At 46.3% G+C, this 17,692-nt stretch overlaps 1 protein-coding gene across 1 annotated transcript in view; it reads right to left on the bottom strand.

Annotated features, from left to right (window-relative positions):
• Positions 1–17,692, bottom strand: part of Hhat (hedgehog acyltransferase) — a 261,641-nt gene that overhangs the window by 76,160 nt on the left and 167,789 nt on the right. The window contains exon 10 of the mRNA XM_021171103.3: positions 2,264–2,465. Coding sequence (XP_021026762.1) covers positions 2,264–2,465 — 202 coding nt within the window. The remainder of the gene's footprint in view (positions 1–2,263; positions 2,466–17,692) is intronic.

The following is a 17,692-nucleotide window of genomic DNA, read 5'->3' on the forward strand; positions in this document are numbered from 1 at the left end:
ATCCATGAGTCAGGGTACCAGTCATGAAGATGTTTTCAGGTTCCTGGGGTCTGGGCTGGAAAGTCTGAGTGGTTAAGAGCACTTGCTGTCTTGAGGATTGTGTAATTCCTGTGGCAGCTCACAACCACCAGTCCCAGAGGAGCTGATGTTACTTCTAGCACTGCATGCAGTGTGGTACACAGACATATATACAGGGAAAACACTCATACATAGAAAATAAGACTAAAAGATTAAAACATCACAGTCAAATATGCTACTTTTAAAGATGTTTCATGAAAAGTGGGTATGTTTGGGGACTGTACTATTCAAGGTGATGTCCAGAAACCACAATTAAGCTACTTCTCAAATGTGCTAAGTGTGCAAGGGCCTTGGGTCATTACCCTACAGTATGGCAAATCCTGCATTCGAGAACTTCTGGGGAGCCAACTTTCCTGTTTGGTTTGTTCCCAATCCGATTTAGTCTGCGCTAGGTCACAAAGACCAGTTGGGTTACTCACTTAATAGTTCAGATCTATCAATCCGTGACTCAGGGTCCACAGTACACTGCTTCATATTCTGCTCAAGGCTAATATTAGGACCTTCTTGAAGGAGCATTGGAATGGTGCCTGAGACTGAGTGGCGGGGGGGGGGACCTCTGGATTTCAGGGGTGATCACTGGCTCTCAGGCTTTGGGGAAGAGCATTCAGTCTTGAGAGAGAAGACACCCTTAAGATGCCTCTTCTGACACGGCGTTCAGCATGGCATCACTGTCACTTTCACTGCTCTCCATAGACTTTATAGACACTTCTTCCCTTCTAGATGCTGGGCACCACTACTGAATATGATTTCTATCCTTTTTTTTTAAGATTTACTTTAAGTATGTGTCTAAGTGTGTATGTCTGTGCATATGCATGAAGTACCCTCATAAACCAGGAGGTGGCGTCAGATTCCCCTGGAACTGGAGTTGCAGCGAGTTGCAAGCATCCATGTGGATGCTGGGAACCAAACCAGGGTCTTCTGGAAGAGCAACAAGCGCTCTTCATCGCTGAGTCATCTCTCCAACCCCCAAATGCTTCTCTTTACATATGCACGAGCATACTTAATTTCTTCCAGTGTGCTGCTCTCCTGTGTGCTCGGCTGTTTTTATTGAGATAACTGTCCTTCTGCATTGTGGCTATCTTTATTGAAACATGCTTCAGTGCATTTGTTCCATCTCAATGATTTTTAAAATGTGTTTGCTTTAGTCTTATGCGCAGGGTAGAATTTATCCACATTAATCTTTTTTTTTTTTTTTCCAGTGAAACCTCTTTTGTGTTTTACAGCCTGCTACGAGAGCAGACACTGGCACATTTCCTGCTGGGTCATTCTTCGGGTTGGCAGAACACTGTTCATATTCAAAACCACTGATTTCCTACGAGATCCTCGCATGTCAGCTGCCACACTTACAAGGCAAAAAATATATGGGTAGCGCTTAAGACGTCTATGAAGGGAAGTGTTCAATTAATATCCCAGTCCTATCTATAGGTTCAGAATGCCGTTTTGTGCCTTAGCTGTCTTCTATGCTAGTACAACAGACAGCTTCTATCAAAAGCTAAAATACCAGCACCACTTGGGACAGTTGAGTGCAGCATCACTCAGGACGGGCAAAGGCTTCTGGGAAGATGGAGGCATCCAGGGGGATGGGGTCTTGATGCCTCCTCTACAGGGCAGTAAGAGCTGATACGTGTCATGCAGAGTCAGCTGTGAACACGTGAAAACCTGTAACCTGACAGCTCTATTCAGGAGAACTCATCCCGATTATGATATCTACGTCAATACAATATAATGAAACAATTAAAAATAGAGTAATTAAACAAATCACAAGTTTACTAAACCTTTTGACACTGATCTGCCTGCTTAGCGGGGCTTAAACACCACCATAGCTTTTACTGAAAATGGCTGAGTGTGCACATACAAACAGAACATACTTAGAAGAATGAGCTTTGATGTGAATTTTGTTAATTTACTCATCTGGATTTTGTAATTTTTCTATAATAAATGCCTAGGCCTTTATAGCTACAATATTCATTCATCAATCTGACCAACCATTCATGTAAACAGTGATTGGTTTTGAAGCCTTCTCTACCCTGCCCCCAGTCATACTTCCTAAAGCTGTACACACTTTGAAAATGTCTGGCAAAAACAGTTCGTATTTGAGTGAATCTGGTGACCGCTACCCCTCTCAAACTAGTCCCTCCTTGCTCAGCTGTACCCTACCACACAGGCAATGATGGATCACACTTACCAAAGTCTCCCGGACACAGGGTGTCTCTAGCAGCCTCCGGACCCCACTCTCCACAGTGACTCCCAGCCAGTTGAGAGCTGCCCAGCACCAGAGGTCCTCATAGCTACCATGCCAGTAGCTCACGAACGCAAACGTTGTCGAGGTAGAAAGCAGTGTCCCCAACAGGCCATGCTGGGATCCGCCCAGTGGGATGTACACATACCTGCAGAAAAAAAAGAGGCTGTGAGAAGCTATGCTGAAGGGGGGAAGGGTTGCACCTGCCTCTCCCTGCTCTCCCGCTTGACTCTAATACCAACATTATCATTGACAGAACGAAAAATCCCACTTCCAGGAAGCTGTAGACATCCTGAGAACTAACTCTCAACCTCACTCATTGTTGACAAACCCACAAACCTCCACAGGGAGTGGCTTTAGGTTAAATGAACATACACACCAAGGAGCCCTCATCACGACAAAATTCATTTACAAGAGGTGAGAGGGGCAGCAATAACTTTAGAGCTTCTGAACAGATGCACCCAGCTCTTGAGCCCATCACAGGGTGCCAACCAGGCCGCTTGCATTGTAAGGATGATGACCATCGTGACCAGAATGCCTTTCACAGTGCAGACTACTAAGCTTATAGTAAAACCATTGTTTAAACTCAGTTGCTAAAAGCAGGCCCTTCCATGGTAGGAGTGGGGTGCATAAGTAGGGTAACGGGGCTGATTGCTGATTCCCAGGCAAGTGGCCCAGAGGGAGATGAGCTCTGGACTCACAGGAGTGCAGGACCACACTCCCTCACCATCTGCCCCAATGCACAGAGTCCTCAGATACTTCTCCATCCCTGAGTGAGTAATGCCCAGGACTATGAGAGTCCACAAGTCCGAGAGCACGCCCTCCTCACGGGGTTTAAAGCCCACAGGCCTTGGTTCTTTCTGGTCAGATTCTCTTTGTCCTTCTTCTATCCAGGAAGGGACACGAGACCTTTGATCCGAAGACATGATGTCTTCTGAGACCCTTTACAGCGTCCTTTTACTTGATTCTTTGAAGTGCCGTGTGGTTCACACCTGCCATCCCAGAATCCCTAATGGTTGTTTGTACTGTACATGTGATGCTTGCTTATTGTGGAAAAACCTTTATTTTAAAATACATTTTTTTTATAGAACTGCTTCTCAGAAGAAGCCAAAAATAAATAAAATTAATCAGATCAGAAAATAAATGACAAAACTTTGTAAGTATTTTTATTTGAAATAATTTAAACAATGAATAAAATTAAGCATATTATTGAGTGGAGATTCACTAGATATGTACATTGTGCAACGGCATTGGCCCCTCAAACTCTTGTTTCCAAAATCCTGAGGCTAGAACTCAAGACCTTGTGCATGCTGGGAAAATGTGCCACCATATCCCGGTCCCCCCTCCAACTTTTGTTTTTCCTTATGGTAAAAACATTCAGTATCATTTCTCTGAGCATATCTAAAGACACACATGCTACTGTCTTCAGTAGTCACTGTCAGGTCCCCAAAACAAGCCTCACTCAGTACCTGTGGCTCCTCCCAGCTTCTCTCGCCACCCCCTACCCTCAACATCTTCCTCCTGGGGGCTTCCCCCAACCCCTTGCTTCTGATTCCTCTGTAACTCAGCCATTTTCACCACATGCCTTCTTGGTTGTCATGCGCTCTCTTGATCCTCTTGCCCTGTCTCCTCTTTCTTCTCTTTCCCTCCCGACTCCCACCCTCTCTCCTGTCATGGCCAGGTCTGTTCTGCTGGCCATGCTCAGTCTGGCCATTCTCTCCCTTCTTCTCAACCATACTGTGGAGCAGTCATGGCCTTACTTCATTTAGTCATTTCCTGTACACCACGACTGGACTTTTTGTCTTGGCTGACTGAGATTGGCTAACTGACTGCTGACTGGCAAGGACTACCTGTACCCGAGGTCTAGGTTTCACTTTACCACTAAGCTGCATGCAAATTCTTCTCCACAAAGGCTTTCCCTTTACCCCAGCTTCACCTTGGTGCTCTTGCTTGACCGGCCTGCACCACCGGTCAGTTTAGAGCAAATCCCTCTCTGCCCCATGGATCACTCTTGATATCCTAATTCCTTTCCCCTCCACCAGATACCTTAGTCAGGCAAGAACTACATTAAGTTGGAGACTGGGGTGGTGGCTCAGTGGGCAAAGCACTTGCAATGCAAGCACAAGGACCTGAGTTTGATTCCCAGGACACTCTCTTTCCCAAAAACTTTAATTTCAAGGACAAGTGTAATTCCAGGACCAGTGAGGTAGAGAAGGGGCTGTGGCTTGTTGCTCTCATCTACCCAATGAGCTCAGTTCAGAGAGACACCTGTCTGTAAAGCATGTTGACAGCACCTGAGAAATGACACTGAAGTCATCCTCTGACCTTTGTGTGTCTACACATGGATAGGTACACAAAGAATCCCACTAGATCTATCTACCAGAGTCTCCCTAAATCCCAGTGTTTCTCCAGTAATTTTCCACTCAGTGAGCATGTGTTCAGTGAGTGTAGGTCTTCTCCACCCCTGGTGTGTTCGCAATGGGTTTTCTACAGAGCCCTTGCTCCATCTTCCACATCACAGTACTCTCTGCACAGAAGGTATGCCTAGCACTTTAGTGTTTTTATAATCTTTCTCACTCTGTAACATCTGTAATTCCTCTCACTCTCAAATGAAACATACCATCACCCTAGCTAGCCCCATTTTAGGAGTGAGGGAACAGAGGCTGAGAAGTTAGTTTGGTCAAGAGATGCATCGAGGAGGAGAAAGGCCAAGATACAACCTAACTAGCATCACCAAAGCTAATGTTTTTCCTTGTATCCAAGGCTCATTCATTCCCTTTGCCTTTCTTCCTAGTCAGAAAGAACACTGGAGCCACTTTACAATGGAGCCACTTCAGAAACATGTGGAAGATAAATCCATCCCAGGCACCAAATTAGGAATGATGCACTTATACATATATAGGTGCCTATATATTAGGTGCCTATACATTAGGCATGTATACATTAGATGGCTATATATTAAGGCATATTCCTGAAGTGGCTGAAGATGGCTCTGTTGCGAGCTTAGGACCTAAATTCAAGGACCCAAATCCAATTCCTAGACTGAGAAACTAAAATAAAAGCTGAGACAGGTGGATGGATCAATGGAAAGCACCTCTGGACTAATGAGTAAACTCCTGGAAACGGGGAGACCATGCCTCAAAAACATAAACAAAAACATGGCCCACGCCTGAGAAACAGCATCCAACATCATCCTCTGGCTTGTCTACACACAGTCCTGTACATGCATGTGCACACACACTCACACACACACATGCATGCATATGTAAGTCTGTTTACACATGTGCACATACAATCCTGTATACACATGTGCACACACACACACACATGCATGTATACGTAAGTCTGTTTACACATGTGCACATACAATCCTGTATACACATGTGCACACTCACACACACACATGCATGCATATGTAAGTCTGTTTACACATGTGCACATACAATCCTGTATACACATGTGCACACACACACACACATGCATGTATACGTAAGTCTGTTTACACATGTGCACATACAATCCTGTATATACATGTGCTCCTTCTGCTTCTTTAAGGCATATTCCTGAAGATTCTCCTGCAGAAATATGTCCTGCCTGGCTGTGAAACTGTGGCTGGTCTTGCTGTGAGGCCATATGCCATGGTGCCACTTCAGTGTGGCATGAGAGGAAAGGGCTGGGTGCTGCTGAAGGGACACCTCCAAGAAGTGAGCAGTGAGCCTGAGAGCCTGCAGGGGCACAGGTCTTACTTGGAGCTCTGCTGCCCCCTAGAGGCTTCTTGGTTATCAGTGTGCACTACTCAGGGATTTGGGATTTGGGCTGGAATTTCTGTGGCCTCTTATCCTGCACATCATGATCATCTTCAGTAACATTGAGAATGACTGTGGTTAAAGAAAATATCACAGTATTTGCAGACTTGTTCACATGATAAGGCTGTATGCACTAAAGAAAAATGCGCTGCAGAAGTCAGAAAATCCAGTACAGAATAAAAGCCTGCCATGCCTCTCACCAGTGAGACATGGCATTGGGTCCCGTCTGCAAGCTCTGGATGCCGCAACAGCCACCCCTTCATCACATGTAGCTATTTTAAACCATAAGCTCTTACTTTGCTTTCAAAAATGACAGCTGACCAAAAACAGTCTCTGAAAATTCTTTAAATACCAGAAATTAAGCTGCTTTGTTCCAAACCAGAAGAGGGGTGAGCCTTCACTCTTCACTCGGGAAGACAGTAGGTTTGGCAAGAAGAGGGAATAGAAGATCTCTCTTCAATGCATCTATCTGCCAGCCTGGTTCTGTGGTTACTAAGAACAGAGGTGTGTCTGCCTTAGACAAGCAGTCACATGAGACACTCTGGTGAGCTGCACAGCCACTGACCTCCTGGTGAAACCCCACTGAGCACAGCAAAACAAAGATTTCTTCTGGTGGGGACACTGAGACCAAGTCAGTAGGAGCCTCATCTTGCCTGGCTACTTGGGTGGTCCCTGTCTGCATCTCTGCAGGCCTCGAATCTACACAATGTGGACCCCCCACAGAGGAAGCTGCATGCAATAGGTAGACGGCATTCACGATGTCTGCCCCTGACTGGGTGCCCTTGCCAGGGGCTCTCTGTATACTGTAGACAGTCATCAAGACTTCATCATTATTTCAGTGAAATAATGATAAAGGTTGTTTTGCCCCTGAGAGGTCCAAGTTAAATCTAGTGTGTCCCTGTGCCGTTATCACAATGGGAGTCGTCCTTGTGGGAAACGGTCTCCTTATTTGGTCAGATCTACAGATGACATATCCACTAGTCTACAGTGAGAAGCCCAGCGGGCCTCAAACTTGTGACAATCCTCCTGCCTCAGCCTCATCAGTGCTAATTATAAGTATATGCCACTATGTATTGTACTTTATTAACTAAAACCAGGTCATCTTGCTTTGGGCGAATAATGCTCCTTTATGAAGGTGTGCATCGATAAAACGATAGGATAACCCCAGAGGGCACCAAAACACATCAAAGCCACACTAGGGAAGGAAACCAAAGCAACATTCTCTCTGGTTAATTTGACCACAAACAAGCCCATGTTTCAGTTCCTCGCTTCTCCGCATGTGTCTGCCTATAGTTTGTGGTCACAGCTGATCTGTGGTCTGTCTGTTACATGCGTCTGAAACTGTGTTGTTAGTTTTGTCTGTGTGCTGTGCCTCTCCCTATCCATGGACTTTGCTCTGTATTTATGGAACAACACAGAAATCATGCTATGGGAATGGAATAGGGATTCTTTACAGAATCTTCAGCAGGGTTTTACAGGAAGAAGTTGCTTAACTGACCCTGAATAGCACTCAAGATTGCAACAGACATTATCAAGCTATACCCTGTGTTGTTTGCAATATTTAGGGTACAATTTTTTTTTATGATTGCTTTTAATCTGTTGGCTGCTTTCAGCAAATGATCACTATAGTACATATACACGCTTGGGTTAGGGCATGGAAGTGCACATAACTTAAGATTAAAGCTATGCATTAGCCGAGGTTGTAAAAGCTGATTGGGTGGGAAATTTAAGGCAAGCAAAGTTGGTTAAATTGTTCTCTTAAAGGCGAGGTAAATGTAAACAGGCTGAGTACACAGTAGGCTAGCAGGTTAATTACAAAGTCTTAAATGATCTCAAGACATATAATTAACCTGGCCTCAAGGTCCAACAAAGATCAGTCTCTTTGGGGTCAAGAGATTTTTCAGAACAATGTATCACTACAAACATGTTTGGACTGGTGAACTCCATTAGCTACTATTGAGTCAGGTCAGAGGTATAACATTGATTATTAGACAGACCAAATAATTATCTGCCACAGTGAACAAGCTTAGCACCCAGAAGATGTCAGGTCAGAGGTAGGGCACAGGGAGTCAGTGGGAAGATGGGTAGGTGACTGTGAGCAGTTCCTGTGAAGGGGAAGGTAGTTTGACTCTACCTCCTCCATGGTCTCCACAAAGAATACTTCACAAACATGTCTGCAGCAGGGCCAGCGTAATGACTGTTCATGCAGGAAACCCGTTGATCTTAAATTCAGTCCATTTTCACCTTTCTCAGGAAGAGCCCTTCGAATTTTCTAACTTTCTCTTTAACCTAGAGAGTCACACAGAAGGTGCACTGATTTCTGAAAATGGCTTCAAAGGCAGGGCTCTTCTAGTATGGCTGCCATTTCAGCTAAATTCCAAGATCCCAACAGGGCTAAACAGGGAGGAAATGTGAGCTTGTGTGTGTGGCAGGGGGCACGTGTGTGTGTGTGTGTGTGTGTGTGTGTGTGTGTGTGTGTGTGTGTGTAAGAGTATGCGTTAACATTTCAGTGTTCTACATTACATAAAGATGGTGTGCAAGTCAAATCTCCATCCAACAGGACATAGATAAAGGTCTAGTGTTTATTCCTCACTATGAAGCGAAAGATTACTTATAAAGGGTTTTAAAGGAGGATACAAACAAAAAAAGAACATAATTTGCTTTAATGTCTTTCCATTCAGTACAGATCATAATGGAACTTTAATAACTAGGAAGCCACAGTTGGTTAATGGGCAGCCATAGAGTTGATCATTTCCAGAAAGCAAGGAGAGGTCTATTGTAAAGCAGAGGGGATACTCCAGGCCTGGTGAATTCTCTGCTCCTTCACTGAAAGGTGTTGGGTAAAGATGGCTTATGTGGTTCTGAAAAAGCTCCTAATAAGAATTCTGTTCTGTCTCTCTGCAGAAAATTCTGGAAATTATAAAATAAAAACTGGTTCATACCTATAATCTTAGCAGGTGGGCAGCAAAGAGGCAGGAGGATTGCTGTGAGTTTGAGTAAAACCTTTTCTTAAAACAGCAAACTTAGTCAAGTTGCATCTTATCTATATGCTGGTAGCTCTGAGGACTGCTATGCTCAGCACAGGACTGTGCTTAAAAGCTTAAAGAAACACTCAGCTTGGCCTTCAGAGTCCAGAGCTCATCCCTCCAGAGCTCTGACTTCTTGGGACAGAAAATGTCAAAAGGCTGCAAAGGCTAGCCCAGGGCAGCAGCAGAGTGCAGGACAAGGAGATCATGCTCAGGAGCCAGAGGCAAGGCCCCCAGTGGGACCATCTGCCAGTCTCAGGATCCCCGGGCCCGTTAGAAGCCTGCTTCACTGCAGAGCCTCAGCTAGTGGGGACAGAGGGTACAGACACCTTCTTCGATGTGAGTGTCCGTGGAAATCAGATGAGTTCTTAAAAGGATTCGGGGGGCGTATGTTGCCTGCTTAGTTGTGGCAAGGACACTTAGAGATCTGGGCTGGGCTGCAAATGAGAGGACCGTAAGGCCAGGCAGATCTCAGGGATGTGTTCATATTGCATTGATGAGTAATGCCCCCTCCTCCCTCACCCCTGCCCTGGTAACTCCCATTCTTCTCTCTGCTCTATATGCTTCACTATGATGGCTCCCTTCCAAAAATGGACCATGTAAGAGATACTGGACCTGTTGGCTTCTCTCAGCAGAACACTCTCCAGGTTCCTTCAGCAAGGTTGCTACAACATGGAGGATCTGATAACAGATGAACGCCTGTACACTTGCTAATGGGCCAGCATCACAGACAATAGCTTGCTACTTATCATGGATGGGATCTAAAATGTCCTGTCCCCAGCAGGTGTTCTGGGAGTGGATCTAAAAGGTCCTGTCCCCAGCAGGTGTTCTGGCCAACTGTGGCGCCTTCAGGAGGTGAGGCCTATTTGTCCAGAAGCAGCCTACCTGAGGCAGGGCCTGTGTTGTCAGCTTCCTATCCATACCTTGCAGACAAAGCCAACAGGCTCCTGCCACTGCTGGCAGAGTCCCTGTCTCCATAGCCCTCGCTTTCTCCCTCCCCACCCCCCAAATACAACATCCTCAGAGACTGAGACAAAACAAACATCCTCAGCTGCTTCTGCTTCGTGTTTTGTACCGGGGATGAAAAATTAATTGATAGACTATTTTTATAAACAAAAATGAAGAAAGCCAAAGGCAGATGAGGAAAACTTCACAGGTGATGCATATGTCTACTCCTCTGACTCTGGCTTCCACTTCTGAAGTGAATGCATCTGTTTGAAGGCATCAAATGTTAATAGGAAGAGATGCAAATTGTCAGTTACACCCCACAAAGCTGTCATGTAAATGGCATCATCACAGAGACAAGCACTCCTGTATCTTTTGTAGCACATGAACTCCATCCTGCTGACTTCAGGATCTCTAAAGATCTCTCTTGACTCAGCACCAGCAGCAGATCCACTCAGCATATATATATATATATATACATATATATACATATATATATATATATATATACACACACACACACATTCTTATAATATACTTGCCTACTACTCACTGAATAGCCTACAATGGTTTTGAATTCAAAGGCAGTCTTCCTGCCTCCGTCTCTGGAGTGCTGTGGAATTGCAGGCATGCATTACCATGCCTGGTTTTCATTCCTCCATGTTGAAGCAATCTGACAACGGTCTGGAGGGGCCACTGTCCCAGTGACAGACAAGCCTTTGAAGTAACCCTGAACAAACAGCCTGGAAGATGCCATCTTCCGGACTTTCCACTCTGTGGACAGAGGCACAGGCAGCCTTGGGGCAAGGGTCACCTGAAGGCAGACTGTGGTTTCTCCCCATGGGTTTCTAACCCCTCTTCCAGGCCTGCCTTTGTCTTGGGCTATAAATAAACACATGAAGCAGATTCCTTGGAGTTTCACTCGAAGGGGCAGAAAGAGAGAGTATAGACTCTTTAGTGCTGTCGAGCATCACCTAATCGCTAATAAAAAGATCCTTGAAGACTCAGTTTAATAACCACTGAGATTTCCTGGCTGCCTGCCTGTCTTCCTACCTTCCTCCTAAGAGGATACTAAAAGCACTTACATGCCTCTCCAGGCCACATGAAATGGGGCAGAGCACAGCAAGCTGGATGCAAAAGGGGTGAATCTGGGGGATGATGTATGACACCCCACACACACACTCCTCCTTCCTCTGCAAACTGAAAGGGACAAGGGAACAGCCTCCCCCTTCCAGAAACACTCTCCACCCTCTGGTCTATCAGCACCTCTTAAACTTAAAGACCAGCATTGCCATTGGGTGCAGGCTTAGCTCCTCTGATGGACAAACAGCTCCTCTCCTGAGCAACTGCACTATCTGTTCCTCCTGGGATGCCTGCCTCTCACCCACATCCTACCCACTGTTGGCCCTCATTTTCACACTCATTTATCATGGCTTCTTGGGAAATGTGTGCTATAAAAGGACTGTGTGCAACGTGAAGGTCACTGTACTGGTGCTGTGCCTTGGGCCCTCTAGAAGAAAGTGTTCTGAAGACAAGTGCAGTGGAGAAATGCCAGGAGGCCTATGGAGGCATTTCACTCCCCATCTGCATTTGCGGTGCAATGACACAGGCAGCCATGCTGGATGGGGCCTCCCGGAGGCAAGAGGAGAGGCTCTGCTGAGAGCAGACCTCAGGTTCCCATGGCAACATAGAACCACATGTGGAAAGTCTAGTTAGTGGTCACACAGAAAAGAAAATTAACAGCTGGATATATGATTACAAGGCAAAAGAAATTGGCTGCCCAAAAAGCTCTTCTTCCCAGGAAGAATGCATCTGTCACAGCCTCCAAGTGTTTACCTTAGAGACATATTATCTACGTCAGACCCCCATTGCCTTACGACCAAAATGGAGACCCATCAGCCTGGCTCTACCGAAGTCAGCCTTGAACTGGCTCCTGCCTGGACTACCTTGAATCACCTAGATAGACTCCACCCATTTAGTGACTTCATCCTGGATCTAGGCCCTGTAGTCCTTCCAAAGCCTACCTCAGCCATGTTTCCTTCTACTAGGGTTTAATACTTCAAGGAATATTTTTCTCATCTAATCTTACTCTTTGATGTGTTTATGTATGTGCACACACCTTGGTTGTTGAGACAGTGTCTCTAATTAACATGAAGCTTGCCAAGTAGCTGGGCTGGCTGGTTAGAGAACCCCAAGAAGCCACCTATCTCCACAGCCCCAGAACTGGGATTAGAAGCATATTCCACACCCAGCTTTACCCACCTGGGCTGAAGGAACTGGACACAGGTCCTCCTGCTTGTAAGGCAAGCTCTTCACCAACTGAGCTATCACCCCCAGCCCTCGTTCACCCTTTGATTTCTTATCTCTTGGAATCACATGTTCATTGCAGCCTAATTCATTTCTTTATACTTCCTGTGCCAGGCTCCTGTACTGTAGACCACTGTTTAGGTAGAGGACAAGCAACATCTGTCACGCCACACAGGAGAAAATCGGAGCTCTTCTAACATCAGGGGCCCCGAGATAGCCTACAGCCTTCATCTTCTCCTGTTCTTCCCGCCCTCCTCCTCATCCACTGGATGTAAACACTGCCAACAGTGACTGCAGCAAGCTGACTTGATAAATGCTCACCATCCTCACACACTACCGCAGGCTTACCCCCATCCCGCCCCACCCTCACCCCCACTGTGCTCTTAGAAATCCAGTTAAACCACTCACAGAGGTTCCTCAAACAAATAAGAAAGCTGGCAGGGCCTGGACGGTAAGACATTTATCTGCTGACATTTTTCTCGGGGGAGCTGCCAGAAGTACCAAAAACTGGGAGGTTTATCCAAAAAGTGAAACAAGTTTTAAGATTAAAGCACTTATCTGAGCAGGGTGATGCACACCTTTAATCTTAGCACTAAGGCAGCCAAAGCAGGCAGATCTCTATCAATTCTAGACACACACACACACACACATACACACACACACACACACACAAACACCAATCTACATACTTAGTTCCAGGATAGCCAGGGCTACACAGTGAGACCCTGTTTCAAAACACAAGCAAAAATTAAAAGTTGGGAACAGTAATTTGTGACCTTGACTCTTAGAGGCTTTACAGGAGGCCACCAACATCAGGTGCATGTGAGGGTGTTTTCATGGGTCTGCAGGAGGATGACTCTTTTGCCCACTTTGGGGGTGCCCAAGTCAAGTTTTCTAGAAAAACAAAAACAAAGCAACAACAAACCAAGCCCTTGTTCTCTGGCATCCACACCCTCCCTCACCCCAGTGTGTTGGTCACAGAGAAGTCCAGAAATCTGGACTGTAGTTGGGAAAGGACAAAAGACACACACAAGGAGTGCCTTTGGCTGGGGAGATGGCTCGGTAGGTGAAGTGTTCTCCTTGCAAGCATGTGGAACAGAGTTCAATTCCTATAGCCCCATGTAAGAAAGCTGACCACTGAGGGCCATGTTCACAATCAGCTTGCTAGCAAGGCAGCCTAGTACCAAGGTCCATGCCAGTTAGAGACCCTGGCTTAAAACATAAGGTAGACAGAGCCTAGGGAATGACATCAGTGATAGTCTGTTAACTTCCACATGCGCACAAGTGCACACCACATAGGTACAGGCACACACACACACCCAGGACACTGGAGCACAATGGCCATGAAGAGACTTTTCTGTGGGGAGCACAAGTAGGGTTCAATGGCCAGAATGTGAAGCAAGTGAGAGAAAATAGTGGTGATATCATGCAGGCAGTGATGTCATAAGGCAGTGATGTCATGTAGCGATATCATACAGGCAGTGACGTCATACAGGCAACAGTGAATAAGCCAAGCCTGATGGCTGCTGGAGGTGCTGAGGAGGCCATTCCCATTCTGGGCTGAAAACGAGGCTCTGACAAACCAGCTTTGGTGGAACTGTTGGCAGCTGCCTCTTGTTCATCACAATTACGACTCACAGTCCCTATCAGAGAAGATGCCTTTTAGAACTGGGTGCTGGGAGGGGAAATTGATAAAGCTTAAGCTTGGACACAAGTGACAATAGCTCTGAGACATTGGCTCCCCACCCCTGTGCCAGGGCAACACTTACGGAAACAAAGCAAGACTATCGCCCTGTGCTCAGGAAACAATAGCATGTTTCTCAGGATGTGGTGAGTGCTGGCTGGCCGACACCACCCACTTAAATGGCCCCATGATGACCATGTGCATGCTTGAGTGCACATTAGAGAGTAATACTTTAAGAGCTGGCATGATACACACATGAGCCAAGGATGACACTATGTGTGTGTCACACAAGGCAGAGCCTTCTGTAGATTAAGAGTGCTACCACACATGCAATAATGTTGTAAGAAAGCCAATGCCAGTGACCATGGCACTGGCCACGGGCATGGGGACCACACTGGGAAACTCACTTCATGAGGGCTGGGGACGAAAGTGAGTGCACATGGCATTCCACCTACATTTAAAGGTCCCCTCTCAGTGGAGTCAAGAAGAAAGCTGTTTCTGGGTGAGGGCTCACTCTGAGAAAGGCATGTGGCTCAGTGCTGATTCACACAGGCTATAGTCAGACCCTGAGTCTGGGGAAACAGAAAGCAGTTGGGTCCACCTGACAGGAGTGTGTCTCCCAGTTCTCCTGTCCTCCTCAACCCCCTGACTTCCAAGACCAAGGTGGGTGACACAGCCAGCAAGGGATCACTTCCTGTCACTACTTTGTGGAGGTCAAGGGACAAAGACATTCCTTCTAGCTACCTCCTTCTTGCTTACCCTGGGTGTGGGTGTACCATTAACACGGATTGAATCCAGTGACCAATTCAGTAGTCTTGGCCCTCTCAGTTCCTCAGCTTTCCTGAGGAGAGGATTAACTGGAACAGGATAAGTCAGAGCTAAGCAGGACTCAGAGTTATTTATCTTCTCCTTACATGGGCCAGAGGCATCCTGTGCTCGCCTGGAACAGTCTCAAAGTTTGTTAAATAGCCTGTTGCCTTGAAAACAAATTAACACAGAAATTTAGAGTTAGAGACTAGATTAGTTAGTAAGTACATAGAGGGGAGTGCAGGAGGAAGGGTGGACCTTATAGGATGGGGTCCACAGGTGCACAGGGAAGGGTGGGCCCTGCAGGGTGGGGCCCACAGGTACAGGGGGAAGGCTGGACTCTGCAGGGTACAGGAGGAAGGGTGGACCCTGTAGGATGGGTGCAGGGTGGGGCTCACAGGTTCAGGGGGGAGGGTGGACCCTGCAGGATGGGGTTCACAGGTGCAGGGCCCTGGAGGGTGGGTCTTCTAAGACAGAACTGAGAGAACAAAGGAAAAGACTGAAGACAAGAGCTCTGTTTTGTTAGCTGCCTGATATTAATCCCAGCACAACCCAGGTAAGATGGATAGTCTCTTCCCAACCCAGCATCCAAGGAAGAGGTAGCCACTCCTCCCTGAACCTTTCAAGAAGGGATCTTAGAAGTTGGCAAGGTTGAAGATTGTGTCAGTGTACATTCACTTGAGATAATCTGAACAATGGCTTCAAGGAGACAACCAAGAGTGATACAGAAATGAACGGCTCTCTTAAGGAGCTCCAAAGAATCAAGACAGGAAGTCTTGATGGGTGAGACCCTGTGCCTTGTCTTCTCAGACACACATGCATGATGTGCATACAGCTCACCCCATCTCACTGGACAGATTATGATGACTAAATAAGACCAAGGGGCTGGACAAGAATGGAAAAACAACACAAAACACGCAAGTATCTGAGTAATTTGCTATCAGGACAATTGTGTGTTGGGATGCTGCTTTGAATGGTGATTAATTTAATTAATGTCCTATTGTTAGTGTAAATTTACTTAAGTACTTGCTACTACTATGCACCTTACTGTAGAAAATAATGGGCATCATTAAAAAACATTAAAATAATTAAAACATTTTCACATATAATCAGAACCATCCCACATGAACCTCTCTCTTAACCCTCTCTTTCCTCCCAGTGACCCTCCCTTCCAAGACACTACTCCCTCCTCTGTCATACACATCCATATACCTATAAAGATAGAAAATATACCTATAAATATATACATATACATGGGTAGGACGAAGCCTCTTTAGGGAAAGTGCTTTAGGAGGAAGGCTATTTAGGGAAAGTGTTTATCTAGCAAGCAAAAAAGCCTGAGTTCAAATCCCTAAAGCCCACAGAAAAATAAACACGGGGCATTCAGGCGCCTCTATGGTGTGTCACTATAGAACCCCTCAAGCGAATACCCAGGAGTGGTTTAACTGGATCACACAGTAGCTCTACTTCTAATTTGGGAGGGAAACCTCCATGCTGATTTTTGTGGTGACCACACTAATTTATGTTGTACCGGGGACACTTCTACCTGTATCAACCAGGGAAGGAGGAGAGAGGAAACACTTTGAGCCCTGCATTCATTAAACATCTTAGAGGACTGATTCAGTTTGCAGATCTATCGTGGGAGTGACACCCCCACCCCCAGTTTACAGATGGAGAAAACAGACGGCTTGGAAAAGTTGTTCGTCTCCCTAACTGAAGAGCTGCCAGGTTGGTTCCACTCCACGCCAGTCTCAGGACCTGGATTAAGGGGCTCAGTCTCAGCAGTGTGTGTGCTCATCTGTCTGAATTGTCTCAGAATAGAAATGGCTACACGGCCAATGGCAGAGGGGTAACTGAGGCCGAGGTCTGTCTTTCCACTGGGCTTCCCTCTTTCTTCTGACAGCTGTGAAGGACAGGCACAGAGGTCCTGCGTGTGCAGAGAGAGCAAGCAGAGGGCCTGCATGTACAAAGAAAGTTAACAGAGGGCCTGAGTGTGCAAAGAGCATGACAGCCAGTGTTTAATCATTTTAGCCCTTTCCCTATTAAGTTCTAATGACTGTGCCCATAACTTTATATGGTATGGTATTTCGTTTGATTTGTTTTGTGGTTTTGTTTGTTCATTTGTTTGAGACAGGGTCTCACCTAGTGTAGGCTGGCCTTGAACTTGCGTATGTAGGCAAGAATAACCTTGGACCCTCATCCTCCTACCTCTGCCTCCCAGATGCTGGGGATACAAGCATCCACCACTATGTCTGGCAATAACTTCAATTTAGACAGTTGTTCGGCTTCTTTAAGTAATCAACATCATGTTTATGAAGCATAGCAGGCAAGTCCAGATAAGTGTCAACTTACCATGAGATGTCTGGGAGAAAGTCACCATGTCGAGGGGACACAACGATCCCCTGTTGTGGGCACAGAGAATGCTAGACCCACAAAGGTTGTGAAGACCATCTGAGCCTGTGGAGCCCTACGGTACATCCAGGAGCCCCAGCATGCACCTCAGACTTCTCAGTTTCTGAGAAACTCCTGGAGACGGACATTTGCACTTTTAAACCATTCAGAAGGAAGAGCACCTGCTTCTAGTACATTCTGCCGGTCAGTCTTGGCTCTCCCCTTCCAGTACTTTCTGCCGGTCAGTCCTGGCTCTCCCCTTCCAAGCAACATGGACTGAGAACCAGCTCCTCACTGACCACCTGTTGCATGACCAGTGAAAGCTTCATCTCTTCCCAAAGGCCCACTTTGGAGCAAGCCCTGATACCAACCACCCTTCACCCCACACCTAATCCACAGCCCATCACTG

This window comes from Mus caroli, unplaced genomic scaffold (genome assembly GCF_978045245.1).
Source record: "Mus caroli unplaced genomic scaffold, Mus_caroli_1 scaffold_1, whole genome shotgun sequence".
NCBI lineage: Eukaryota > Metazoa > Chordata > Mammalia > Rodentia > Muridae > Mus > Mus caroli.